This window comes from Perca flavescens, chromosome 21, assembly GCF_004354835.1.
Source record: "Perca flavescens isolate YP-PL-M2 chromosome 21, PFLA_1.0, whole genome shotgun sequence".
In the NCBI taxonomy this organism is placed as follows: Eukaryota; Metazoa; Chordata; class Actinopteri; order Perciformes; family Percidae; genus Perca; species Perca flavescens.
In genome coordinates, this window is record NC_041351.1 from 23979286 (window position 1) to 24006364 (window position 27079).

The 27079-nt window shown below is 40.6% G+C and overlaps 2 protein-coding genes across 2 annotated transcripts in view; one reads left to right on the plus strand and one right to left on the minus strand.

Moving 5' to 3' along the window:
* The window catches only part of wbp2 (WW domain binding protein 2), a 9515-nt gene extending 7625 nt beyond the window's left edge, over positions 1-1890 (minus strand). The window contains exons 1-3 of the mRNA XM_028567131.1: positions 1650-1890; positions 364-472; positions 1-132 (exon numbers count right to left, since the gene is read on the minus strand). The exon at positions 1-132 is cut by the window's left edge and continues 4 nt beyond it. Coding sequence (XP_028422932.1) covers positions 1-132; positions 364-472; positions 1650-1711 — 303 coding nt within the window. The 5' untranslated portion in view covers positions 1712-1890. The remainder of the gene's footprint in view (positions 133-363; positions 473-1649) is intronic.
* A 5177-nt stretch (positions 1891-7067) lies between these two features.
* unc13d (unc-13 homolog D (C. elegans)) lies at positions 7068-26985 on the plus strand. Its single transcript, XM_028567121.1, has 34 exons — positions 7068-7212; positions 8125-8151; positions 9437-9493; positions 9595-9651; positions 9737-9844; positions 9955-10014; positions 10216-10282; positions 11705-11885; positions 11960-12004; positions 12093-12164; positions 12244-12313; positions 12400-12504; positions 12990-13082; positions 13193-13293; positions 13822-13939; positions 14638-14759; positions 14852-14942; positions 15027-15083; positions 15200-15297; positions 20452-20503; positions 20625-20755; positions 21618-21735; positions 21829-21981; positions 22098-22193; positions 22272-22478; positions 22592-22666; positions 22748-22827; positions 22957-23071; positions 24302-24373; positions 24506-24589; positions 24677-24797; positions 24900-25023; positions 25170-25390; positions 26589-26985. Exons 1-34 carry the CDS (start codon positions 7153-7155, stop codon positions 26699-26701), a joined length of 3351 nt encoding a protein of 1116 aa, XP_028422922.1. The 5' UTR covers positions 7068-7152; the 3' UTR covers positions 26702-26985.
* The last annotated feature ends 94 nt before the right edge of the window (positions 26986-27079 follow it).

The window sequence follows — 27079 nt, forward strand, 5'->3', positions numbered from 1 at the left end:
GGGCTCTGCATTGACAGTACCCTTGATGTAATTGGCTCCCAATACAGGTTGTTTGACCTCACAGCCCTTTATTAGGTAGAAGGGCATCATGAAAGACTGCAGCGCATCCCGCCCTTTAGCCACAAAGATCACCTGAGAGAAAATATCAGCAACTAACATCATATCATCACTCACGTGAACTCAAAAAGCAGTGTCTTTTTCCTTACTATCTTATAAAACTTAGGGAAAGATAAACCTAAACTGCTTATTAGTGGAATGAGAGTTCTGCAGGTTGTTGTGTACTTGCTGTAAATTGTGTCAGTATTATGTCAGCGTGAGGCTGTGGCTTAATAACAAATAAGACATCTAGGTCATGTCTCTCACCCTGTATGGAGTTAGGTAGATGCTGCCCTTCTTGCTCTTTCTGAAGGCTTCAGGCAGACTGTCCGCATCACAGAAAACCAGCTCCACGTTATCATAGTTCATCAACACACTAGTGACAGAAATAGACACAAGAACACAATCAGTGGATCACAGGACATAACAATTTGTTGATGGAAAAAAAAAAAATCTATGACATTCATATTTTAAAATGTACAAAAATACAACATCATTCATTCATATGGGTTTGGTTTGATTAACAATATGACACAAACCCCACCATCATGACAACATATTTGACTCAAAAGCTTAAAAATGAGATCACTGGGTTATTGTGCAACTGTCCAGTTACATGCCATCTAGCTAGTGCCAGGGATTACTACTGGTTCTGGGTTAGCTGTAATGGGTTTATCATTGCTCTCCAGAATGGTCTAGAAGAATCTGCCTGAGTTTAACTCATAAATTGTCCTGACTTGATCCGGATGTGACAAAACAAACGTTTTATAGTAACGTTAAAGCAGGTCAGAGTAAAGATGGTGAATACAATGCAGCAGCACGGTAACAGTTATTGCCATAACTGCTACGCTACAGTTACAATATGATTAAAAATAGCATTTTACCCTCGACAATACTAATGTCTAAATACAACACGTAAATATCCATTTAATCACGTGAAGCCTCTTATGGTTGACTGCAGTGATGATATAACAGGTTGAAGGCCATGTTTGAGCTACGAGTCCGAGACCCCGGTTCTGTAAGATGCAACGCGAATATTCCATTAACAAACATGGCGTTTTAACAATTAATGCGGCCTTACGTTACTTGCCATCTAGCTAGCATTTGTGTGCAACATATTTGGAGTGGTTTTGGATATGAGAACTTTTGTTTATATAAATATAAAATACAGCTACAGAAGACTGCTTCACGGTGCTCGCTACCGCCAACACAACATTAGCTACGTTAACGTTACTTATGATAGAATGACACTAACGTTAGGTTGTATGATAATTTCGTATAAATTAGCGTTGGTTAACGTTAACGTTAGCTAGCTAGCTGTTGTGTAACGTTACGTTAACGTTAATAACGTAGATATGCCGAATTTGCAAGTGCTCCTGGCAAATAGCTAAAGTATATTCATGAATTAAGCAGAACACCAGAGATACATTGTTCATTCTTTTTTTTTTTTTTTTATTAGTTTGGTGTGACGTTCTCCCCGGACAAACCGTAAAACGTGTCCGTCTGCTAGCTAGGTAATGGTAACAGCTAGCAAGCCCTTCGCACCCGCTTACCTTTCACTATTGTTGATGATGACTCCGCCGCCGGACTCCGAGTGGTTCTGGTTCAGAGCCATGTCGACGGGCCTCCAGACTTACCGACAACAAAACGATTAACGGTTATGTTCCTGTATCAGAAGGCGCACTGCAGTCTCGGCAGCCTTTCCTTCAGTGTTGATAACGTTTGTTGTGATAATGCTGCTGGATTTGGTGTTGCACCTGCTCTTCCGCCATACGTGTGGCACGCCCACCATCTATGAACGCCCACCAAGTGACGTCACACAGTCATGTTTGTTATGTAAACAAACAGTATTTACTGAAAAAGGGGATTTTATGGGTTGTGTTAAAAATATTAACTTAATATCTAATTTGGTGAAAAATAATGTTTAATCTAATTGATACGGCTATAAAGGTTCTACGCCAAATATTAGTTCATTAACAAAAATACTATAAAAGTTTGGCGGACGTTGCATTTTCTTGATTTGTTTTGTGTGAATAAGAAAAGAAAGAAATGTAGCATTTTATAGACCTAGATATGGACATATATTTTATTTTCTTTGCACAGTTGGTACTAGATAGAAGCACATGGCCACATTCATAAGCAGAAATTGACTGATTCAAAGATGACTTTGGACATTTTTGCCAAGAATTGATTAACTATGGCACCACAAATGGCTATAGGCCTATATATATTGTTAAAATGTAGTAAAGATTCTTGTTTAACACATTTTGTTGTTGTTAAAGGTCCCATGACATGGTGCTCTTTGGATGCTTTTATATAGACCTTAGTGGTCCCCTAATACTGTATCTGAAGTCTCTTTTATATAGGCCTTAGTGGTCCCCTAATACTGTATCTGAAGTCTCTTTCCCGAAATTCAGCCTTGGTGCAGAATTACAGCCACTAGAGCCAGTCCCACAATGAGCTTTCCTTAGTATGTGCCATTTCTGTGTCTGTAGCTATTGAGGAGGAGAGAGGGGGGGGCAAGGTGGAGAATGGGGATGTGGCCTTGACCAACTGCCACTTTGCTCGTTTGAAAGCCATGATGTCTCTCTCTCATGGGTGGGCCAAATTCTCTGGGCGGGCAAAGCAGAGAAAGGGGAGGTGACCTTGCTCCTTATGACCTCATAAGGAGCAAGATTCCAGATCGGCCCATCTGAGCTTTGATTTTCTCAAAGGCAGAGCAGGATACCCTGGGCTCGGTTTACACCTATCACCATTTCTAGCAACTGGGGGACCATAGGCAGGCTGGGGCAACACATATTAATGTTAAAAAAACCTCATAAAGTGAAATTTTCATGCCATGGGACCTTTAATATGCATCATCTGATTATCCTTTCCAGGGGTTTTCCTGCCATTATAAGGTTTAGGTGCAGCATCCGAGCGGTTTTGGGCAGCACCTGAGCCGAATGAAAACAAAAATACTTTTTTTATATAATTCAACTTTATTGTCATTGCACGTGTCACAAATAGGCCCTACATAGCAACAACATGTAGTTAGTGTCTAACCATAAGTGCTTAAACACCAACTACAAAACGTCACACTTCACATTTTCTTGAGGAAGGACACTTTCATAAAGGTATATCTGTTAATGAAGGAGACTTTTACTGCATTGTGACATTTCTACTAGGCAGAGTGAATCCTACACACATTCACGGGGCAGGGATCTGCTCCAAATGAGTTACAGGCCAACATAATTATGTACGGGAAAATACTTTAAATGCTTTGCCATATGAATAGGGCAGGGTCATAACGATTATTTAATGATGCAGGCTATGATGTCTTGTGTGCATGCCCAGTATAGGGCATGTGCCTCTTACAGTAAAGAACAGCACTTCTTAGAATGAGTCAAGGCATGGAGTGTGGTCTGGTTGCAAAAGTACCCGCATCTTAGTTGTGAAAGATGGAAGTCGATGCAAATTCACGGTGTGGTTTAGTAAACAAGATTGGAGATCTTTTTCAATCTGGCTCTCTTTTTTTTTTCTCTCTGGCACAACACACAGCTCATGTTTTTTGCTACCATACATACATACATGTACATACTGTACATACATACTATCTTTGGCTGATGCACAACATTAGAGCAGAAAGTACTAGTCAATTAATCAATTATTCAATCAAGATACAATTCACCGGCAACTGTTTTAATAAACAAGCTAAAAAAGTAATTGTTCAGTAAGAATGACAAAATGTCACTTGTTTAGAAGCAAAAGTGTATAGAAAAAACAATAGTACAAAATACATACAGTATTATAATATATCATTTGTGTTTAAACCATTTATCCATTTAAGTTTTCGTTTAACATTTTACGTACTACAAACAAAGTGAAATGTGTGAAGCATCAAATCTTCGTATAACATACGCTTAGAAAGAACAAGGTAATGTAACATGCCATTTCTAAACAACTTAACACAATTAGGCAAATACAACCAACCTAACATATACATATAAAGTAAATCTAACTTAAGACTAAGTTAGTTATATGTACTTAATTTTTGCAAGGCAATCAGTTTCCTAAATTTTTTAAAATCAACCTGTCAGATTTTACAGTGAAATTTCCGGTTGAAGAATTTTAACAGCTAATCCAGCATTCTTATGCTTGTAATTAAATATTGCCCCCTAAATTCCAAACATCATATTGTGATCACATTTTTCTGTGACAAAAAATGTACCACCAAGATATTTTACAAGCACAGTCATACAGCTACAGCTATATAAAGGTTTGGAGATACAGAAACAATTAAAGCTGCGAGCAGCGATGGACGGGCCCTCGTGCCTCTGCACGCGTCGGGGTTACCGGCAGACGGCGCTCCTTGCGACCGTGCATTTGCGCGGCACTCAGACACCACAAATCGTCAACAATGAAAAGGGAAGTCCCTGCCGAGTTCAACGATAGCTTACACAAGACTCTACATCATACGGTTCATTAGCTGTGAAAAGGGGCGTGGCAAAAGCGTAGGGGGCGGGTCAAACCATCACCAATTAAAAAGGAAGTCTGTGCTGAGTTCAATGATACCTCACACAAGACTCTACCTTAAACGGTCAAAAAGTATGAAAGGGGCGTGGCTTAACCATAGGGGGCGGGTCAAACCATCACCAATTAAAAAGGAACTCTCTGCTGAATTCAATTATACCTCACACAAGACTCTACCTTAGATGGGTAAGGTTTTATGAATGGGGGGGGTGGCTTAAGCATAGGGGTGGGCCAAACCATCACCAATGAATAAGGAAGTCTGTGCTGATTTCAATGATATCTCACACAAGGGTCTACATGAAACGGGTCATTAGTTATAAAAGGGGGCGTGGCTAAAGTTTAGGGGGTGGGCAAAACCATCACCAATTGAAGAAGGAACTCTCTGCTGAGTTCATTGATACCTCACACAAGTGTCAACCTTAAATGGTTCAAATGTTATGAAAGAGGGCGTGGCTTAAGCTTAGGGGGCGGGTCAAACCATCACCGATGAAGAAGGAAGTCTGTGCTGAGTTCAATGACACCTCACACAAGACTCTACCTTAAACGGTTCAAATGTTATGAAAGGGGGCGTGGCTAAAGCTTAGGGGGCGGGTAAAACCATCACCAATGAAGAATGAAGTCTGCTGAGTTCAATGACACCTCACACGAGACTCTACCTTAAACGGTTCAAATGGGGCCTGAGTAAGTGGGCGTGGTTAAAGTATAGGGGGCGGCTCAGTATCACATGTAGACCACACATTCTGAGTTTCATGTAAATCGGATGATGTTTGTCATATAAGGCAGATTTCCTGATGCCAGCGGGGGGCGCTATGACCAAAAGTCTATTTTGGCCTGTAGGTGTCCTCAGGCCTGGACCCTTGTCAATTGTGAGAAATTTTGGGCAGATACGACAACGTACACTCAAGTTACAACAACTTCTTTATTCATCGCTAAAAACTCAAAATGGCCACCACGCCACGCCCACACCGTCTGACGAAAAAATTTTCTTTTAATAACTTTTCATCGTTAAGGTGTTGGGATGGTACAGACCAAGTTTGAAGTCCATCGGAAGAAATCTCTAGGAGGAGTTTGTTAAAGTATAGCACCTTGACTTTTAGGCCTACATCCTGTTGCCACTAGGGGGCGCTATGACTTTAAGTAAATATCGGCCTTTATTTGTCCTCAGGGTTGTACTCTTATGAATCCTGAAAAGTTTCGAGGTAATCGGACAACATACACTCGAGTTACATTCACTTCCTGTTTCGGCGGCAAAACGCACAAAATGGCCGCCCTGCCAGCAAAATTACGAATCCCACTATGGCCACGCCAAGACCCGCCCTACGAAGCAGCTTGATTGGTTAAGGTTAGGGTTAGGGGATTGGTCAGGGGATAGGACCTGTACATGTAGGCATGGACTCCTGGCCAATAGTAGTGTGTGAACGCTGTTGAAGGGCGGGTCTTGGCGTGGCCATAGTGGGATTCGTAATATCGCGCCCTGCCACAGCCACGCCCTATGACGAAAAGTTTTTCTTTTAACAACTTTTCATCTTTAACCTCTTAAGATGGCACAGACCGAGTTTGAAGTTGATCGGATGAAATCTCTAGGAGGAGTTCGTTAAAGTACGACGTGGAAATGGCCAAAAAAATTTTAACATTTAATTCAAAATGGCGGACTTCCTGTTGGGTTTAGGGTATGGGTCTAATGAAGTTTTTTGTACATCTTGACATGTTACATATGTGTACCAAGTTTCGTGAGTCTACGTTAAACGCACTGCAGGGGCTCAATTTTCTTAACTTTCTAGGGGGCGCTAGCGAGCCATTTTTGTGCGCCTATTCCCGAAACCCTTAAAATATGTACATTTTCACCAGACTTGATGCGACCGCCAAATTTGGTGAGTTTTTGAATATATTAAGCCCCTCAAAAAGCCAATTCATTTGACGGGAAAATAATAATAGAAAGAAAGAAAGAAAGAAACAATAATTCCTTCAGTTTCAATAGGGCCTTCGCCGCTGTCGGCGCTCGGGCCCTAATAATGGAGTAAATATATTTTTGAATAGTATACACCCTAATGGGAGTATACACCCTAATGGGAGTAGGGCTAACAATAGACAAACCACAGATGAACTGCTGTGGACTGTCTCACGTTACATGTTGTTTCATTACCTCATTTGCACCATGGATTTAGGTTCACCATGGGTTCCATGGTAACTGCTAACAGTAAAATAAGAAGAGTAGACCTGGGCATGTAAAACCCTAACTACAATTACAATCAAAGAGCCATGCAACAGATCAACGGTTTGGGTTTGGCTTTTAGCTTTTAGCTTTAAGTGACTGAGATCTGTTGTTTTGAATTCAGGCACAATGTAGGGCACTAGATGAAAAAAAAAAAAACATAAGTCACAATTTTTCACATAACCACCTTCTACAGGAAGTGATGACTTCCGGCTGCTGTGTTACAGTTCATCTAAACACATCACACACACAGCTTCCCTATATATCACACACACACACCGAGTACGCCAGCTTACCAGGCAGGAGTCTGGCTGTTAAATATTAGCATCATAATGTCAAGTCAAAGTGAGCCCACCAGCACCGGAGACAATCTACTGCAAACACCTGAACAGGTATGGACAAAAATGTTCTTGTTTGGATCTAAAATATACTACATTTTAGTTTAATTTTGGCTCTCGGCAAGTTACTAACCAAAAGGTTTTTACGATTTTCTTTCACCTAGTAAAAAACAAATTGTAAAAATCTACTTTTGTTTTGAATGTGTTTTGTGTTTGTATCGCTAGGTCTTCTTATCAATTCTGCGCCCATTGTCAGGCTTTTGGCTGATCATTTTCTCTTCTCTCTCTATCTTTGTGAAAACCCCCAAACCTTAAATTGTTAGCTGAGTCATAGCAGTGTTCAAATCACACTAAAACACTGACTCATGTTATCCAAATGGCTATTTCAAGATGCTGTGACTATGATTCATAATTGTTTTAGATGTATGCTTGGATCAGATGATGCAGAATGAAGCATGTTTGTCACGGAAGACAGCCACACGGTGTGTTTCTGCGTATGTTGCAATTGTCGGCAGTCAACACATTTGGAGGAGACTCGTAATGTTTATTAAGCTATGTTTTGACCACACAGTAGTTTTTGCAAAATTGCTATCATATGCAAACATAATAAAACTGGTTGCATGTTTTTGGTTAGGTGCAGGTTTATTTGCATACTTTCAGGATTCCCTTTAAGGTCATTTTTCCTGGTTTGATATTGTGTGGGTTGTTGCCTCTTAAGTCACTTTTATTATCAGCAATAGAGGAAGTCACTAACAAACGCAGGCCTTATCAGCAGTAAAAAGCACCAATGTTTCTTGAGACTGTTATATGCTAATGGAGATATTTAAGGACACATTCATTTTAAAGAGCTGATGATGAGATGATATGACCTTCAAATACCTGTTTAAATAACTATTTACTTTGACATCATGATTCGATTCCCTGTATTTAAACATAAGCACTTTTATATTTTTTATCCTTTTCCAGGAACAAGGCTTATCAAGACTCAGACAGGTAAAACACATCAGCTGGCTGCAGCTTTGCTTGTCAAAGGAAGGTTTTTTCTAGATGTCTTAAAGAAGTATTCGATAAATATTATTTGTCATTTTGTGCATGTTAATCTAATTTAAGTGCAGTGTCTTAGGCTTGGTGACTGCAGATTTCTGCACAATCGGTGAATGTCCTCTTACTGTATTTGCCAACAGGCCGATTGCAGTCAACAAGGCGCATTCTGGCCGATACCGATGTTTGGACGATAAATCAGCATAATATATAATATATAATAATCCCTCATCTGTGTGGAAATGAATGGAAACCAATGGCTGTTTAGAAAATTGGGGGAAATATATTTACACTACAGCATGTTTTGGGAAACAGTCCACAGTAATGTAGAGTATTCATAATTTGTACTAAATGGTCTACATGTGAAGTCACTGGTATGGTCCTTTAAAGGTCCCATGACATGCTGCTTTTTTGATGCTTTTATATAGACCTTAGTGGTCCCCTAATACTGTATCTGAAGTCTCTTTTATATAGACCTTAGTGGTCCCCTAATACTGTATCTGAAGTTTCTTTTATATAGACCTTAGTGGTCCCCTAATACTGTATCTGAAGTCTCTTTTATATAGACCTTAGTGGTCCCCTAATACTGTATCTGAAGTTTCTTTTATATAGACCTTAGTGGTCCCCTAATACTGTATCTGAAGTCTCTTTTATATAGACCTTAGTGGTCCCCTAATACTGTATCTGAAGTCTCTTTTATATAGGCCTTAGTGGTCCCCTAATACTGTATCTGAAGTCTCTTTCCTGAAATTCGGCCTTGGTGCAGAATTACAGCCACTAGAGCCAATGAGCTTTCCTTAGGATGTGCCATTTCTGTGTCTGTAGCTTTAACTGCTATTGAGGAGGCGAGAGGGGGGGGGGGCAAGGTGGAGGGTGGGGGTGTGGCCTTGACCAACTGCCACTTTGCTTGTTTGCAAGCCATGATGTCTCTCTCTTTATCATGGGCAGGCCAAATTCTCTGGGAAGGCAAAGCAGAGAAAGGGGAGGTAACCTTGCTCCTTATGACCTCATAAGGAGAAGATTCCAGATCGGCCCATCTGAGTTTTCATTTTCTCAAAGGCTGAGCAGGATATCCAGGGCTCGGTTTACACCTATCACCATTTCTAGCCACTGGGGGACCGTAGGCAGGCTGGGGGAACTCACATTAACCTCATAAAGTGAAATTTTCATGCCATGGGACCTTTAAGTAAGTGTTTTGTCATGGCTGCCTTTTGCCTTTTTCTGTCTTTATCTTCAGTTATCGCCTGGCCATGTACGTAAACTGGGGTTGACAAGGAAAATGCGAGAAAGGAGGGTAGGCAACACTACGTAACCTTCAAATACCTCAAATGTAACCTGAGAATATCTTACACTCTGACAGAATCATGAAGAAAATGTAACGCTCTTCTCCTTTAGGATTTCAAGGAAGATGAAAACCCAGAAGAGAAAGCCCAGAGGCACAAGGAGCAGGAGGTATCACTATTTATGTGCTGTACTTCTCATTAAATGTTTGTTTTTTTTCCAACCGAGCTCTCACTCTGTTTATTTCTGTTTAAAGCTGAAGCCTCTGTATAAAGAGCTGTTGTACACAATCGCTCATAAGATGGGTAAACCGTCATCAGCTGAGGTCTTCACAGATAGCCAGCTTCAACAGCACATCAAGGAGGTAAGCACCATGGCTTCACACATAACACATAACTCCACTGCTGTGTTGGCGTACAATTGGTTTACACTGATTTTTTTTTTCTCTCTCGCTCCATCTGTCCTATCTACCAGGCTTTCGTTATGACAGAGTCAGAGCACAACAGTCTGACCGAGAAAGTACGGAGCACAGAGGTGAGAAAAGGAAGTCAGCATGTTTGTTCCAGTGAATGCGCCTTTAGATACCCCTATATCATTCATAGCAATCATCTTAACTTTCGCCCACCTTCCGTTCAGTTTACCAGTGGCAGAAATTATGTCATCTGCATGTCTGAGTCAGCAATAAGTGGCTGTCTGAGTACCAAAGCATCTAAATAACTATCTGACCCGTTACAGCCCCCAGTATACTGCCTCATGGCCACTGTAAAGGAAGCCAAGGGAATCCTGGGAAAAGACGTCAGTGGTAAGGATGAATCCTAATGACTTTGGTGATCCCCCTGACTTTCCATCTAGGACCACCAGCAGCATAACGTTTTCACTTAGCCAGAATGATCTCAACAGCTGCTCAGTGGTTTGGCACAAAATCTGGAGATTTAAATTTTTTGCTACATAGTGAGATGGCTTGACAACTTTCGGATGGATTTCCATTTCATTTTGGTACAGACACATGTTCCCCTCAGGATGAATTATAACAATTGATGAGTAGTGATTTTTTTTCCCTCTAGCACATTCATTAGACCTAAATGTGTCCAATCCGTTGGTTTTCAACCAAATACCTGTATAACAAATTACATCCCCATCAGCTTCAGCTGAACTGTGTTCAGTGCTAGCAAATGTTAGCATGCAAACTTGTCAAACTAAAATGGTGAACATAGTAAAAATGATACCTGCCAAACATCATCATGTTAGCATTGTTACTGCGAGCATTTTAGCATGCTGAAATTAGCACTCAGCCTGTTAAAGTAAAGTGTTTTCTTGAGATTACATTTTGAAAATGACTCTGTAGTTGACATGTTGCAGTGTTTCCGTACCTTGGTTAAATTCCTCTATACTGATGTGTTGTGTTGTAGGTGACTTTCAGTTCTCATGTTTTATCCCCTCCTATCACTTCTTGTTAACTGCGTGTGGTATTTCTGGAGTAATCTCTTGCTATCTCTGGATTATGAAATACTGTCACCACACTCTCAAGTCTGGAATTACTGGAAATGTTGGGTCTTTGTAAATTATAGAGTGTGATCTAGACCTACTCTATCTGTAAAGTGTCTTGAGATAACTCTTGTTATGATTTGATATACAGTACAGGCCAAAAGTTTGGACACACCTTTTCATTCAATGTTTTTCTTTATTTTCATGACTATTTACATTGTAGATTCTCACTGAAGGCATCAAAACTATGAATGAACACATATGGAATTATGTACTTAACAAAAAAGTGTGAAATAACTGAAAACATGTCTTATATTTTAGATTCTTCAAAGTAGCCACCCTTTGCTTTTTTTGATAACTCTGCAAACCCTTGGTGTTCTCTCAATGAGCTTCATGAGGTAGTCACCTGAAATGGTTTTCACTTCACAGGTGGGCTTTGTCAGGGGTTAATTAGTGGAAGTTTTTCCCTTATTATTGAAAAAGCAAAGCGTGGCTACTTTAAAGAATCTAAAATATAAGACATGTTTTCAGTTATTTCACACTATTTTGTTAAGTACATAATTCCATATGTGCTCATTCATAGTTTTGATGCCTTCAGTGAGAATCTACAATGTAAATAGTCATGAAAATAAAAAGGAAACGCATTGAATGAGAAAGTGTGTCCAAACTTTTGGCCTGTACTGTATATATAAATAAAATTGAATTGAAGTCTACTGCAGATCTTGTGTGTGTTGAACAGGTTTCAGTGACCCATACTGCCTGCTGACCATAATGGAGGACGAGGAGGAGAGCCGAACACGCCGGTCCAGAGCCAAACCCAGTAAATCTATTGTAAAGGACGCCGTATCCGATGACAAAATCTACCAGTCAGACATAAAGAAGCAGACACTGAACCCCATCTGGAACCAAACCTTCATACTGTGAGTCTACATGTGTGTACTTATGTCAGGTAACATCTGTTGTTTTTCTTATCATTTTGTCCTTTTTGGTTTAGAGAGTTCAGAGGCATCGCCGGTGCCAGCTTCCACCTTGAGATGTGGTGAGATAAAAAAACCCGAGTTCACTTTTTCTCCTTTGAAATCCTCCTCTTCAGTACATTGACCTTAACAGTGCTGTTTCTGTTTCAGGGATAAAGACGAAGAGGTTTCGCTCACTCAGAAACTAGAGGATATCAAAACCAACTTTAATAGCTTAAGAAGGTATTACACTCTCTCTGTGACTCACACAAAAAAGATGACTCAGCAAAGCAGGTGAACGTTTCTATTTGTACCTGTTTAGGATGATCAAGGAAGCCAAAAAGGAGAAAGGGACAGATGACTTTTTGGGAAATGTGGTCCTAAAACTACAGGTAGTAAATGTTTTTATTTTGATATCTGCTATTTTACTTTTCACTGTCTTCCCAGTCTAACACTCATTTGTATCATCTCACTTTAGGATCTCCACTGTACTGAAGACCACTGGTACAATCTGGAGCCCAGAACAGAGACGTATCCTGATCGCGGCCAGTGCCACCTGAATCTCAAGTTCATCCATAAAGCGGTAAAATCGTGCATTCTCATCCCATAACTCATTGTTGGTTTTATATGGAAGAGGATTAGGGCACCATGTGAAAACATTTATTGAGTTCTGAGTTTAAAGTCAGAATTCTGACTTTAATCTCAGAATTCTGAGAATAAAGTCTAAATTCTGAGGAAAAAAGTCAGAATTTTCTCAGAATTCTGACTTTAAACTCAGAACTCAAATACATTTTTTACATGTGGCCCTACTCTTCTTCCATAGTTTTAAGAATGAAAATGTCTGTTAGAATAAATGAAGAAATGTGCACTAATAAAATGTCAAGAGCTGGTTTTCATGGTGAAATGTGTGCAACTGGAAGAGGAACTGGGATTTATGGCCTCTGGTGAAGTTACTGACACCTGTGTTCAAGTATGATGAAAAAGTGGGCATAAAATATTACAACAATTTATTAAATGTATTCTTATACATCATTTTTAAAAACTGGGTTCGCGTTTTATGACCGACAGAGAGACGGGACGCTGAGTGCCGGTCGTAGCGCTTACATCAATTACTGTGGGATTCTGCAGCAGTTTGTTCAAGCTTACATCTCCAAGCAACAGGTAAAGGACAAGAACACTCCATCTTTTCAAAATCCCATTTAAATCGCTTGCTTTTCTTTCTTCATTTCTTTCTTTCTTCTTAACTCCCCCATCTTGCTTGTTTTTTTCAGAGTTCTGCTCCGTGGAAAGGGGCGCTGTGTGGCGAGGCTCAGACTCTGCTGGAGCTCTATGCTACGCAGAATGACCTTTCACCTTTTCTTCAGGACCTGGCGTAAGCACCGCGTTAACATCAGGCAGACTTATAACAGATTACATCAGATCAGTGTTTAGACAGGAGCCAGTTCTGGAGCTCTATACACACTGAAAGAAATTGATGCAGCACATTCTAAATACATAATTAATTTATCGGCTTGTATGAGGTGATATGAACATATTTTTACAAAGTTCTGCTGTCCAAATAATTGATCCCACACAAACCTTAAGTAAAACTGAACTAATGAAATAGTTTAAGGTTTTATTTTGCACATTTGAAGAGATTTGTATGATGTAAAGCATAACAGTGGAACACTGTCAACAGTCTAATACAGAATTGTACATCAAATATTATTACATTTATTATAAATTGAATTAAAATTTTGATATCATATTTTTATATATATATATATATATATATATATATATATATATATATATATATATATATATATATATATATATATATACCACTGCAATGTGCGCATGCGATGTTCTCTTTTTGTTGTATTTCTCAGTACGTTTGTGGATGTGTGTACCTCAACAGGAAGTGGGTGGCTTACAGCAAGCTGTACCAGAGTTTAGAGGTGGACTCGTCCGTGCTGTTCCAGCAGCTAACCAGTGTAGAGTACCATTGGCATCAGCAGGAGTTGCCATACCAACAGGTAGTGCTCACTTCATTGTCAGTGGTGGAAGGTAACTTGTGCTGCCTTCAGATGGAACTCATGAGCTTGGTTAACGACATGGGAAGTCGTGTACAAGATATGCTTGACATTCAAGTTATGGTTCAAGGGGTGGAGTGATGCGGCTAGGCAACGGCAAAATATAAGCCAATGAGGTTAACAATTTAGCAAGCTAGCGGGTAATAATAATAATAATAATAATTTATTGAGGGGGGGAATTAAAAATGTTTTTACTCTGGTGTTAGAACACGCTACACACAGGCCTGAAATACACACACATGCTCAGGTCCTACACATGCACAAATGGAGAGATGTCAGAGTGAGGGGGATGCAACTGTTGGACAGGTACCCCAAGTTGTTGGGAGATTGGTTCCTTTACTTAAGAGCACCTTGGCTAAACTCTTACTAAAAGAAGCGTTATGTCATAAACGTTCATGACTTGTTTATAATATTTATGGCTTTCTATTATTATGCAGTTTGACAGTGAGTCATAACGGAAAAAGAACATAAGTAAACTATTTTAAAGTAGATTTTCTTCTGGGCTTTACTGTGTTGTCGGATCGGTGCATAAACTCCAGTACTTGTCGATACCAATACCAGCATTTTAGGCATTTTAGAAACCAGGAGTTAATATCTTAGCACACAGTAGGATTGAGAAAGGTGTTGCACTCTGTTAACAGAAACAGGAACTTGGGGACTCTCTTCATGGTTTCCTGCAATACGGACTGTGTCTTGTGGCCAAATACAGAGACATCTTCCCCCCAACTCCCAGTGCCACTCCAAAACTACACACACTGCTCAGGTATACATGGTTGTGTTGATATATTTGCTAACATAGTTGTTGGAATTAAATACATAGATTAAGCAAAAAAAAGGAATGTGCTTTTGTTTCAGAATCTTGGTCCAGATCTGTAAGACTCAGGCGTTTCAGAAACTGAACCCAGCTCACTTTGAGTTACATGAAGAGATCAGCGATGCCATACAGGTCAGTAATCATACTAGTGATATTATTACCAACAGTTTGTATATCATAAGTCTTTAATTACTCATATTAGGACTTTTATATCAGACAGGTACACAGGAGTGGTTTACCATCAAAAAGGGTTTGCACCAGCCAATGACTAAGGTAAAGACAAGCACATTATGAAAGGCTTCACATTGTGGAATTGAGGTTGATATGGTTTCTCCATTTTATTTTATAATACTAAAGTCATGTTGTTTTTGCACCATGCTGCTATACAGGACCTGACAGAGATCGTGAACGCCCTCTCCAGATTGATTGAGGAGGTGCAGTTAGACATAAAACACAACAAGGATGCCTGGAATAGGGTATTTGTCAGGTAAGGTGGGACAATTGAACTACTGTAGTAAGCACTAGCGTTGTTTTTTTCTCCATTAAAGGTGCACTATGAGTTCCTGCTTGGTCACTTCTGTTGACGTTCCAAGTAAATTTCAAACAAAACGGAGCAGGCTCGCCCCTCCCCCCATGTTTCCTTAATTGTCATGACTGTCACTAATCCCCACCCCCTCCCCCAGCCATCTTGTCGGTGATTGGCTGGAATGGTTTGTTGTATTTTGGTGCACAGCCTGTGCCCCTAGTGTTTGTTTGACGTTTGCGACCTGTGTTGTCTCCCGAGACCGGGCTTTTTCACATTGTATTCAGGGGGCAGGCAGCTAGCGGATCAAGGAGAGATGCCTACGATTTGAGACAAAAATTAAATTGTGCTGAAACCATGCAGGAACTCATAGTGCACCTTTAATAGACAGACATTTTGAATTGCTGTAACCAGGTATTTCAAGTAAACTTTGATCATGGCTGCACGTATTCAATTTATTTAATTTTCTATACTGTTTGGTTTTGTCTCACTTTTGCACTATTTAAAATGTATTTATTGTATTTTTTATATTTTGTATATATTTTGTACTTATTGCACCGTGGGTCGGAGAGAAACGCATTATTGATTCCTCTGTATGTCTTGCACATATTTTGAAAGAATTGACAATAAATTTGATTTGACTTGATTCCATTCAGGTTGGTCAGGTCCAGGGTCCTGGTTTTGTGTGTGCTGGTTTACTGGAATGGCTCACTGGGACAGTTCGTTAATGTTATTAGTTGCACCTGTGCTTTTCCTGCTATAACATGTCAAACTGTCTGCAGTGAGAGTCAAACCAAACCAAATTGGGTTTCAATTCAATTCAATTCAATTTTATTTATAGTATCAAATCATAACACAAGTTATCTCAAGACACTTTACAGAGAGAGTAGGTCTAGACCACACTCTATAATTTACAAAGCCCCAACAATTACAGTAATTCCCTCAAGAGCAAGCAGTGTGACAGTGGCGAGGAAAAACTCCCTCTTGGGAAGAAACCTCGGACAGACCCAGGCTCTTGGTAGGCGGTGTCTGACGGGCCTGTTGGGGATGCGATGAACAGTGGCGATAATAGTCACATTAATAATGGAACAGTGACCTCAAATGGTATTCGTAGTAGTTCATGTCATATCAGGGCGCTGCGGGGCGTTACAGGATGTGGCGTGGCCCAGCAGAGCATGGATGGACGTAGCAGGAAGCAGCAGGGTTCAGCAGGAAGCAGCATTACACTGCAGGGCACCGTAGAGCTTAGAAGGGAGTGCAGCAGGACCACGGCGACAGCTGCAACCAAGATCTTGGTGCCAACATTCTCCAAGGAAATACGCTGGGTGAAAAAACATAAGGACTCCGGGGAGTAAACTCCCCAGAAGCTAGGATTCATAACAAGCATTTCATGGACAGGATGCACACAAATGGTAATAGAAAGGGGAGAGGAGAGAGCAGTTCAGTGTGTCAAAGGAAGGAAGGAAGTCCCCCGGCAGTCTAGAACTATAACAGCGTAACTAAGAGAGACAGGTCATAGGTGGCCTGTTCGGGCTTGAAACTCTCCCCTGCCAGATCGGGCTGTGCTGGCCTGCCTCCCTCTATTTTTGTTATATTATTAATCTAACAATTATGAAGAGAAGCATGTGGGCCTGGTTAGGCGGACGCTGCAACTCCTCACTCCTTAACTATAAGCTTTATCAAATAGGAGAGTTTTAAGTTCATTCTTAAATGCGGTGACAGTTTCTGCCCCCCGAACCCAGATTGGGAGCTGGTTCCACAGGAGAGGAGCCTGATAACTGAAGGCTCTGGCTCCCATTCTACTTTTAGAGACTCTAGGTACCACAAGTAACTCTGCATTCTGGGAGCGCAGTGCTCTAGTGGGACAATAGGGTATTAGCAGCTCTTCTAGATATGATGGTGCTAGACCATTTAGAGCAGTGGTTCCCAACCTGGGGTCCGGGCACCCCTTAGGGGGGCAGCAAAGATCACAGGGGGGGCGCAAGTCTTTATCTGGTTTAAGGTTGAAGTAAAAAAAAAATATTTGCACGTTAAACAAATTATGATAATACACTAGACTATATAATGTGTACAAAAGTCAGTATGAAAATTTTTGTTTTAGGCTACTTAGTAGGCCAAACCTCCGGGACCTCTTAACCTGTGGCCCTTGCTGTCATCAGGTCAGCTGCTAGCTGCTATCATCCTCATTTTTCCTGCCGCCACGGCATCACTATTTTATGAATGAAACATGGTGGAGAAATGTAAAAGTGCTGATAACTGCTCTGTATCAAAAAAGAAAGTAAGGCTCTATCTCGAGAGTTACCTCAACTTCAGTTTTGTGGGGGCTCAGCTTTTCTTAGACATGAGTAGGGGGGGGGGCGCCAAGGAGAAAAGGTTGGGAACCACTGATTTAGACATTTGTAGGTCAGGAGAAGGATTTTAAATTCAATCCTGGATTCAACAGGAAGCCAGTGCAGAGAAGCTAATACAGGAGAAATATGATCTCTTTTCTTAGTTCTTGTGAGAACACGCGCTGCAGCATTCTGGATCAGCTGGAGAGTCTTAAGGGACTTATTTGAGCAACCTGACATTAGGGAATTACAATAGTCCAGCCTGGAAGTAACGAATGCATGGACTAGTTTTTCAGCATCGTTTTGAGACAGGATATTCCTAATTTTGGCAATGTTACGAAGATGAAAAAAGGCTGTTCTTGAGGTTTGTTTTAGATGGGCGTTAAAGGATATATCCTGATCAAAAATAACCCCTAGATTTCTGACAGTAGTGCTGGAGGCCAGGGCAATACCATCCAGAGTAGCTATGTCTTTAGATAATGAAGTTCGGAGGTGTTTAGGGCCCAGCACAATAATTTCGGTTTTGTTAGAGTTTAACATCAGAAAATTATAGGTCATCCAGGGTTTTATATCTTTAATGCACGCTTGAAGTTTAGCTAGCTGACTTGTTTCGTCTGGTTAGATTGACAAGTATAATTGGGTGTCATCCGCATAATAATATTACCAAGAGGAACCATATATAAGGTGAACAGAATTGGTCAAAGCGCTGAGCCTTGTGGAACGCCATAGCTAACTTTAGCGTGCTTGGAGGGTTTATCGTTAATGTTAACAAATTGAGATTGATTAGAGAAATAGGACTTAAACCAGCTTAGAGCGATTCCTTTAATGCCAACTAAATGTTCCAATCTCTGTAACAGGATTGAATGGTCAATAGTGTCAAATGCAGCACTAAGATCTAGTAAAACAAGAATGGAGACAAGTCCTTTGTCGGCAGCAGTTAGAAGGTCGTTAGTAATTTTCACCAGTGCCGTCTTTGTGCTATGATGCTTTCTAAATCCTGACTGAAAGTCATCAAATAAACTATTGTTATGTAGAAAATCACCTAACTGATTAGCAACTACCTTCTAAGGAAAGATTAGATATAGGTCTATAGTTTGCTAAGACCTCAGGATCGAATGGGTTTTTTCAGAAGAGGTTTTATCACAGCTATTTTAAATGACTGCGGAACATAACCTGTTAATAAGGACACATCTAGTAATGAAGTGTTAACCACGGGTAATGCTTCTTTGAGTAGTCTCGTTGGGATAGGGTCTAAGAGACAGGTAGATGGCTTAGCTGAGGATATCTTTAACATTAATTGTTGAAGGTCTATAGGATAAAAGCAGTCTAAGTATATGTCGGGAATAGTCGTTCTTTCTAGCGGTCCTGCGTTTAGAATTTGAGGGCAAAAGGTCATAGATTTTATCTCTAATTGTTATAATTTTATCATTAAAGAAGCTCTTGAAGTCATCACTACTCAGAGCTAGAGGAATAGATGGCTCAGTAGAGCTGTGACTATCTGTCAGCCTGGCTACAGTGCTTCTATTAGTGATGAGTAATAGTCTGATCTGGCCTTTCTTAGGGCCTTCCTATAGGTTTTGAGACTTTCTTGCCAATCCAAACGAGATTCTTCCACTTTGGTGGAACGCCATTTACTTTCGAGGTTTCGCGAGATTTGTTTTAATTTGGGAGTTTGGGACTTATACCAAGGTGCTAGTTTCTTTTGCTTCACCATCTTCTTTTTGAGGGGAGCAACAGAGTCTAAAGTCATCCGTAGGCAGGTCGTAGCACCGTCTACAAATGTATCAATTTGAGAGGGACTGAGGTTAACATAAAGATCCTCTGTTATGTTAAGGCATGACATAGAGTCAAATGCTGTTGGAATATTTTCCTTAAATTTAGCTATAGCACTGTCAGATAGGCATCTAGTGTAGAAGCTTTTATCTAATTTAGTATAGTCAGGTAGTAAGAATTCGAAAGTAATTAAAGAATGATCTGATAATACCGAATTCTGCAGAAATATTATTAAATCCTCATTTTCAATACCATATGCCAGCACAAGGTCGAGGGTGTGGTTAAAACAGTGCGTCGCCTTGTGCACACTCAAAAAACATGGATATTAAAATCACCTACAATAAGTACTTGGTCTGATTTAAGGACTAAACATGATAAAATCTCTGAGAATTCAGATAAAAATTCAGAATATGGACCTGGAGCCCTGTAAATAACAATGAATATAATTGGCTGTAATGTTTTCCATTTTGGATGTTGAAGATTAAGAAAAAGACTCTCAAACGAGTTATAATTTAGTTTAGGTTTAGGATTAATTAACAGGCTTGAATCAAAGATGGCTGCAACTCCCCCTCTTCGGCCTGAGCCTCTAGAAATTTGAGTATTAATAAGGCTGGGAGGAGTGGCTTCATTTAGACTAACATATTCTTCATGGCCCAGCCAGGTTTCAGTAAGACGAAATAAATCTATTTTATTATCTGATATCAAATCGTTTACCAATACTGCTTTAGAAGATAGAGATCTAATATTTAATAGTCCACATCTAATTTTCCTATTTTGTTCTATCATTGCAGTTGTTTTAATTCCAATTAAGTTGTTAAGTATAGCGCATCTTTTGTTTACCTTTGATTTAATGCATGAGAGGGCTTTTGGCTAGCACTATTTATAAAGTCCCGATTAGACAAATCGTATTCCAAAAAAAGTATTAGAAACAACTGTGTGTTTCAAAATTGCAAAAATTAATGCAAAATTGCATTTTTACTTGTAATCATGAATGTGTTTTTTCTCATGATTATAGTGCTGTGCAGGTGGATGTGTTCACTGTGGTCTATAAGAGGTTTGACTCTCTGGTAAGTGGCAAATGGAACCGTTTATGTCCCCTCAACTTCCAGGTGTCTTGACAAACGTCTTTTTAATAATTCAATCTTATTTCATCTCCCCTCATTTTTTCTCCTCTTCTCTCCTCCATAGCTTGCAAATGAAGTGAGGGAAACCTTATCCCTGATTGAGGGTCACATGGAGCAGGCTCTAGCCAACAGTTTGTTCCCTGTTTACCTGAGCCTGCAGGCCATCCATAAAGACAAGGCTTACTTACAGAAAAGGTTGGTTATCAAAGGCTATTCACACACTTTTTTGTCAGCTGTTATCCCCTCCTCCCTATCAGATAGATACCACCCGTTATGTTCTGAATTTGTTTATTTCAGTTTATTTTAAAGTGGATGTTTAGTAACACTGCATTAAAGCAACACTATGTAACTTTTCCCGCTTCGGTCCCCTTACTGGTTGGAAGTGGGATTGTCCATTACATTATATTGTCCAGTTCATTCGAACTGCAGATCCAAGGCGCCCGATCTGGCTAACTTGCATAATGTAATGTAATGGACAATTCCGCTTCCAACCTGTAGGGGAACCGAAGCGGGAAAAGTTACATAGTGTTGCTTTAAAGTGGATATTGTTACATTACTATTGATATTGTTTTGATATTATTGAATTACAGTCGAACTGTCAATGTTTAGGTCAGTTTCGTTTGCTGCTACTAAAATGTTGTACTATAAACAATTTTTTTGCTAATTAGCATACCTGTTTATCCATTATGTTAAGCTTGCGCTAATTATTTCACCTGTTTTGCTGTTACTTTTAGCTAGTTATTTCAGCTGCTTACTTTTGGCAAATTATTTTCTAATGTCTATCCATTGCTTTTAGCTAATTATCTCACCTGTTTATCTATTAGCACACTTTTAGCTAATGCTAACTATTTCAACTGTTTACATGTTACTTTTAGCCTTTAGCTAATTATTTCAGTTCCTTACTTTTAGCTAACTTTTTTAGCTAATGCTAATTATTTCAACTGTTTATTTGTTACTTTTAGCTAACTCCCACACTGCCTACAAAAGGGTGCTACTGAACAAACAAAATACAGACAAAAGAACATGAAAATGTTATTAGTTATTACTGTTGTTCCAGGGGATTACTTGAGTTAACAAACTTTCAAGAGGGCTTCAGAGAGGCTCTGCCTTATTGGCTGAACCAGGCCTTCAGCACAACTCAGGATAGGGTGGAGAGGGCTGTACGGGTAGACCAGGTAACACTAATTTTTTGATACTTGACTATTATAATAAACATTGTTTATTTTATCCACGGTATTATCATGATATGTTTTAATCTCTTCTCTCAGCTCCAACCCCTGCAGTCTGGTGCTGTGCCCATAAAACACAGTAGCTCAGCAGTGGACCTGGTGGCATGTATCCAACCTATCTGCCAGCTGTGGGAGCAGCTGTCCTGGCCTGACCCTGAGGAGGCCTTCATGCTCATGGTCAAACTCACTGAGGTGCAGCATTCTGTCATTAACATGGTCCTAATCAGATGCTATACCGTTCCAATTATCCGAGTGTGGGAATGCTGGTCGTCGACTGTGGTCTATCTTTGCTTTCTGTGTGTTTTCAGGATGTGTGTAAGATTGTGGTGAACTACTGTCACATCCTGAAGGAGAGGGTCAGGGTGCTTTCTGAGAACTCCGACCACGGCAGCGCCATCAACATGGTAAGGGCAGGCAAGGAGAAAATAAATACTTTTAATGCTACATAGTACACTCATTTACACTTTCTACTCTCTCTGTAGTTGTGTGTGGTGGTGAATGACTTGGAGCACTTACGGTCAGTACTGACCCGACTTCCTACACAGCTGAACTGGGCAGGGCTCCGTGATCGGACCCAAAATGTCATTATGGAAAGCCAGTTCCACAACACTCTGCCCTCACAGCTAGAGCAAGCCCAGGGTGTCCTTGGCCGAGAGATTCGCTCCGCTTTAGACACTCTTGGAAAAAAGGTGTAACATTTAGTCATCATTATATCCGTGAAACTAAATGCAATGATGATGTATACGAGTATAGAGAAACCTTCAACATGACCTCTCTGTCTGTCTTCTGTCTGCCTTTCCAGTTAAACAGAGACATTGAGACTCATGTCCGAAACATGTCAACCAGGCGGAGGATTCCCTCCAAGTCCACAGAGGATGTAGGTGGCAAATATACAAACATATAACACAAATACAGATGTCTTTTATGTATGCCTGATATCCAACCACCTCTCTTTTAGGCTGCAGCCCCTCTGATGCAATACCTGGAGCAAGAGCTGCAGTATATGAATGAAAACCTTGTTCAAGAAAACTTCAACAGGTACATACAGTATATGTCACAATTCTATCATTGTGAGCTCTCATGGTTCCATGTTGATTTGATCCAGTCTTGAACTCCGCATCCCCTCGTGAAATTGTGTCAGATTTTTTTTTTATCTCTCATGCCCAGTCTCCTGATGCCTTTGTGGAATAACTCAGTGAAGATCCTCCACCAGGTGGCTACTCAGCATCCACAGCAAGAAGGGCTCATGGTGTTCTGCCAGAGACTGCTGTACACACTGCAGGTCGGTCCTCAGCCATGTGGATGTCTTGACTGCCAGGGCAGAAGAAAGCATTTGTAGTATAGTAGCACTTTAGCTCAGAAAGAATTCCACTTAAAGATTTGGAAATATGCCCAATCACTTTCTTGCTGAGAGGAAGGTATAGCCAGGAGACATAGCTTAGCTTAGCATAAAAACCGTAAGCAGAAGGAAAGAGCTAGCCTAGCTCCGTCCAAAAGTCAAACAAATCCACTTACCAGCAACTCTAAAGCTGTACAAAAACAACATGCTGGGGTTTACAGAGGGGCCATAGTTTCATAATAATAATAATATTAGCTTCACTTGTATGGCACCTTTCATACATTAAATGCAGCTCAAAGTGCTTTTCAGTATGGCCCAATAGGCAAAAGACAACATAAATAAGTTAATTAGAATAGAAGACAATAAAAATACAAATTCACAGAAATAAAATAGTAAAAATGGCAGTAGAAAAAGCTAACAACTAACTAAAGTAGGTCTTCAGTTGATTTTTAAAAGTGTCCCCGTAGCTTGCATATCTAATGTAGCTGGGTCCCAATCTTGGAGCGTAGCAACTGAAAGCAGTTTCTCTGCTTGTTTTGTGGGCTAATTTGCGGAACAGTTAAAATACCAGTAAAGGAGGACCTGAGGGCTCTTGTTGGTTGATAAGGAGTTAAAAAGTCTGAAATGTAAGAAGGTGCTAATCATTAAGAGTTTTGTAGGTGAGTAAAATGATTTTAAAAGCAACTCTAAAAGAAATGGGAGCCAGAGCAGGGTAGCTAAAATGTCCTAACAGCCTTTTTGGTAGGCCAGTCAGAGAAGAGTGCAATACAATAATCTAACCTCCTAGTAATTAAAGCATGAATCCATTGGTCACATTTCTCAGGTAGAAGAAGGCTGTCCTGGGTCACTTTGCTAATATGAGCTTCAAAGCTTAAATCAAATGTCGAAAAATGACACCAAGACTTTTCACTTCTGATTTGGTATGGTGAGCCAGATCCCCCAAGCCTATTTAAAGTGTCTCTCTCTGGCATTCACGTCCTAGCAGCAGTATCTCCATTTTATCTTCGTTGAGTTTTAAAAGACTGCTTTTCGTCCATTGTTGTATCGAGGGCCAAACAGGCAGTCAAAGACGATAGGCCAGTTGAGTTATTAGGCTCAACAGAAATGCGTAACTATAGTTGGAAATTTACTATGGAGTTTCATGGTACATTTTTATTTTGGCTGTGAATTTAGTGCCTGGAGCTGTGCTTCCACGCCGAGGGAAATGGACTCCCTCTGAACACACTCCACTCTGATGAGTACAAGGTAACAAAGACAACATTTCCTTGAATTATATATTTTCGGGACTACATTTCCTCATTCAAAAAAAGAAAAGAAAACCGTGTATGTGATAATATGCTTCGTTCACATTCCATTCTTTCTCTCCTATGTGTCCAGGCTCTCAAAGCTCACCTTACTCACAACTCTCTGAGCAGCTGGCAGCTTATGGAGAAGTTCCTTGAAAGGAAAATTTGGGAGCAGGTGAGAAAGGCACCTGCAAGAAATGCTTACGGCAAACTGATGCTAGTTGTTCAATCTTTCTCTCTGTTTCTCCTGTATGCACAACAGAAGGTGTACAGTGGAGAGAAATATGGTGCAGTCACCCTCCTCACGTCCTACAGGAGATCAGACCAAAGACTCAGAGTCGAGGTTTTGAATGCAGTCAACCTCATACCAATGGACTCTAATGGTAAGACTATGCAGGACAACTGCAGCCATATATACGTTTCAGGAAATGCACATTGCTATGCAACCTTTCCCTGAAGGCTTAATGCTTTGATGCTTTTGCCAGGTTTCAGCGATCCCTTTGTGCAGCTGAGTCTGGAGCCTCATCACATTTTTCCTGAGGTAGAACTTCGCTGCACTCAGATCAAAAACTGTGAACTCAATCCCCTTTTTGATGAGGCCTTTGAATTGTAAGTTGCTGATTTTATATTTGCCACTATTCTTGTCATCATTCTCCGTTTTGACACTGCCAAGTGAACCTATACAGCCATCAGCTTTCCAGATGTTTTTTTTTTTTTTTTTACATCCTCTGATCTCTGTCTCCACTATATCCCAGTCTGGTATCCCTGGATCAATGCCAGGCTCCAGGGGCTTGCCTGGTCGTCACAGTTCTGGACCATGACACCTTGAGGACAGATGACTTTGAAGGCGAGGCCTTCCTGGCCCTCAAGGCCATACCAGGAGTTGCTGGAGGAAAGGAAGCAGATGGACTCAGCACACAGCCAGATGCCACACCTGCTCAGATTCGACTGCCTCTGATGCATCCTAAACCGAACGGTATGATCCGAGCCCGTTTCTAGGCATGGGCTCCCCAAATTAAAAAAATAATAATAAGTATTTTTATTTGACCTTGTCGGTTCAACCAATTGTACAAAGGCCTATAAAACATGGAGACGCAACAAGAGAGCGGTGTCACTTTTCTGATCAGTAGGTTTTCCCTGAGCGTTAACTTGCCAGGCTGCACACGCATTCAACCCAAGCTGGTACTGTGGGAGACCGTGGCCAGAGTATTCAAAGTACTAAAAGTCCCATTCTAAGCCAGGAAAACCCCTGAAAAAAACACTAGTCGTTGGTGGCCAACCAACCTCTGTTACTCCCCCTCCCCATTCCCATTCAAACCAGTCTACAACCAGACCTGGTATGATCTGTCAGTGTGTTTAGACCATTGAAGCCGGATTTTATTTTAATTAACCTATGAAGAAAAAAATAACTTGCTGGGCCCCTATTAATCCCCACTTTCTACCTAGTCCCTGTGCACAGTATTTCTGTGGTTAAACACTATCTGATCCCAAATGTGAGGTAATTGTTGTGTGTCATCTAAATAGTATATCCATCCATCCATCCATCCATCCATCTTCAAGCGTTTATCCGGGGTCAGGTCATAGGAGCAGCAGCTCCAGCAGGGGACCCCAAACTTCCCTTTCCCGAGCCACATTAACCAGCTCTGACTGGGGGATCCCGAGGCGTTCCCAGGCCAGGTTGGAGATATAATCCCTCCACCTAGTCCTGGGTCTTCCCCGAGGCCTCGTCCCTGCTGGACATGCCTGGAACACCTCCCTACGGAGGCGCCCAGGGGGCATCCTTACCAGATACCCAAAACCACCTCAACTGGCTCCTTTCCACACAAAGGAGCAGCGTCTCTACTCCGAGTTCCTCACAGATGACTGAGCTTCTCACCCTATCTCTAAGGGAGACGCCAGCCACTCCCCTGAGGAAACCATTACGGCCGCTTGTACCCTGGATCTCGTTCTTTCAGTAATGACGCAGCCTTTATGACCATAAGTGAGGGTAGAAACGAAAATTAACCGGCAAATCAAGAGCTTTGCCTTCTGGCGGTGCGGTGAACTGTGACAAAAAGAGCTAAATAGTATATCTAGCTATAATAATCAAATCAATATTTTAAAATGAGCAAATTCCAATCTAAGTGACAATGTTACTATCCTGCAAATCCTGAAGCGGTTTCTTATTTTCCCAGAGGACAGCATTCTGAGGTTACTGGAGTCCAGGAGAGGAGAGCGAGATGTTCAGGCCTACGTGAAGAAGCGAAGACAGAGAGAGAAGCAGTCCCAGGAGGGGATTCAACCGTGACAAACATGCGGACAATTTCTTCTTCCAAAAATATACAATTTGTTTTAATGATCTGTACCAAAAACAAAGAAAAAAAAAAAAATCACTCAGAAAGAAACACTGGTGTTGGATGAGTTGTGTGTGGACAGTATGCCGAGCATGGGTTCACTGAAGACCATCACAGTGATCATGAACACTTTCACACCTGCATTTAAAACTCATACACCTGATACATGCATATCTGTCTGCTTCCTGATGCTTTGTCTAGTCAGTGCAAGAGATAAGTATGACATCACTCAACTATGCATGTGTATATATATATATATATATATATATATATATATATATATATATATATATATATATATATATATAAAAAAAAAATATATATATATATAT

Excerpts from the sequence above, each read along its gene's own strand:
- unc13d (XM_028567121.1), top strand. The coding sequence starts at position 7,153 with ATGTCAAGTCAAAGTGAGCCCACCAGCACCGGAGACAATCTACTGCAA. Across the intron at positions 12,005-12,092 it reads AGCTTCCACCTTGAGATGTG|GGATAAAGACGAAGAGGTTT; the intron begins GTGAGATAAAAA and ends TTTCTGTTTCAG. Across the intron at positions 20,504-20,624 it reads ATAAGAGGTTTGACTCTCTG|CTTGCAAATGAAGTGAGGGA; the intron begins GTAAGTGGCAAA and ends TCTCCTCCATAG.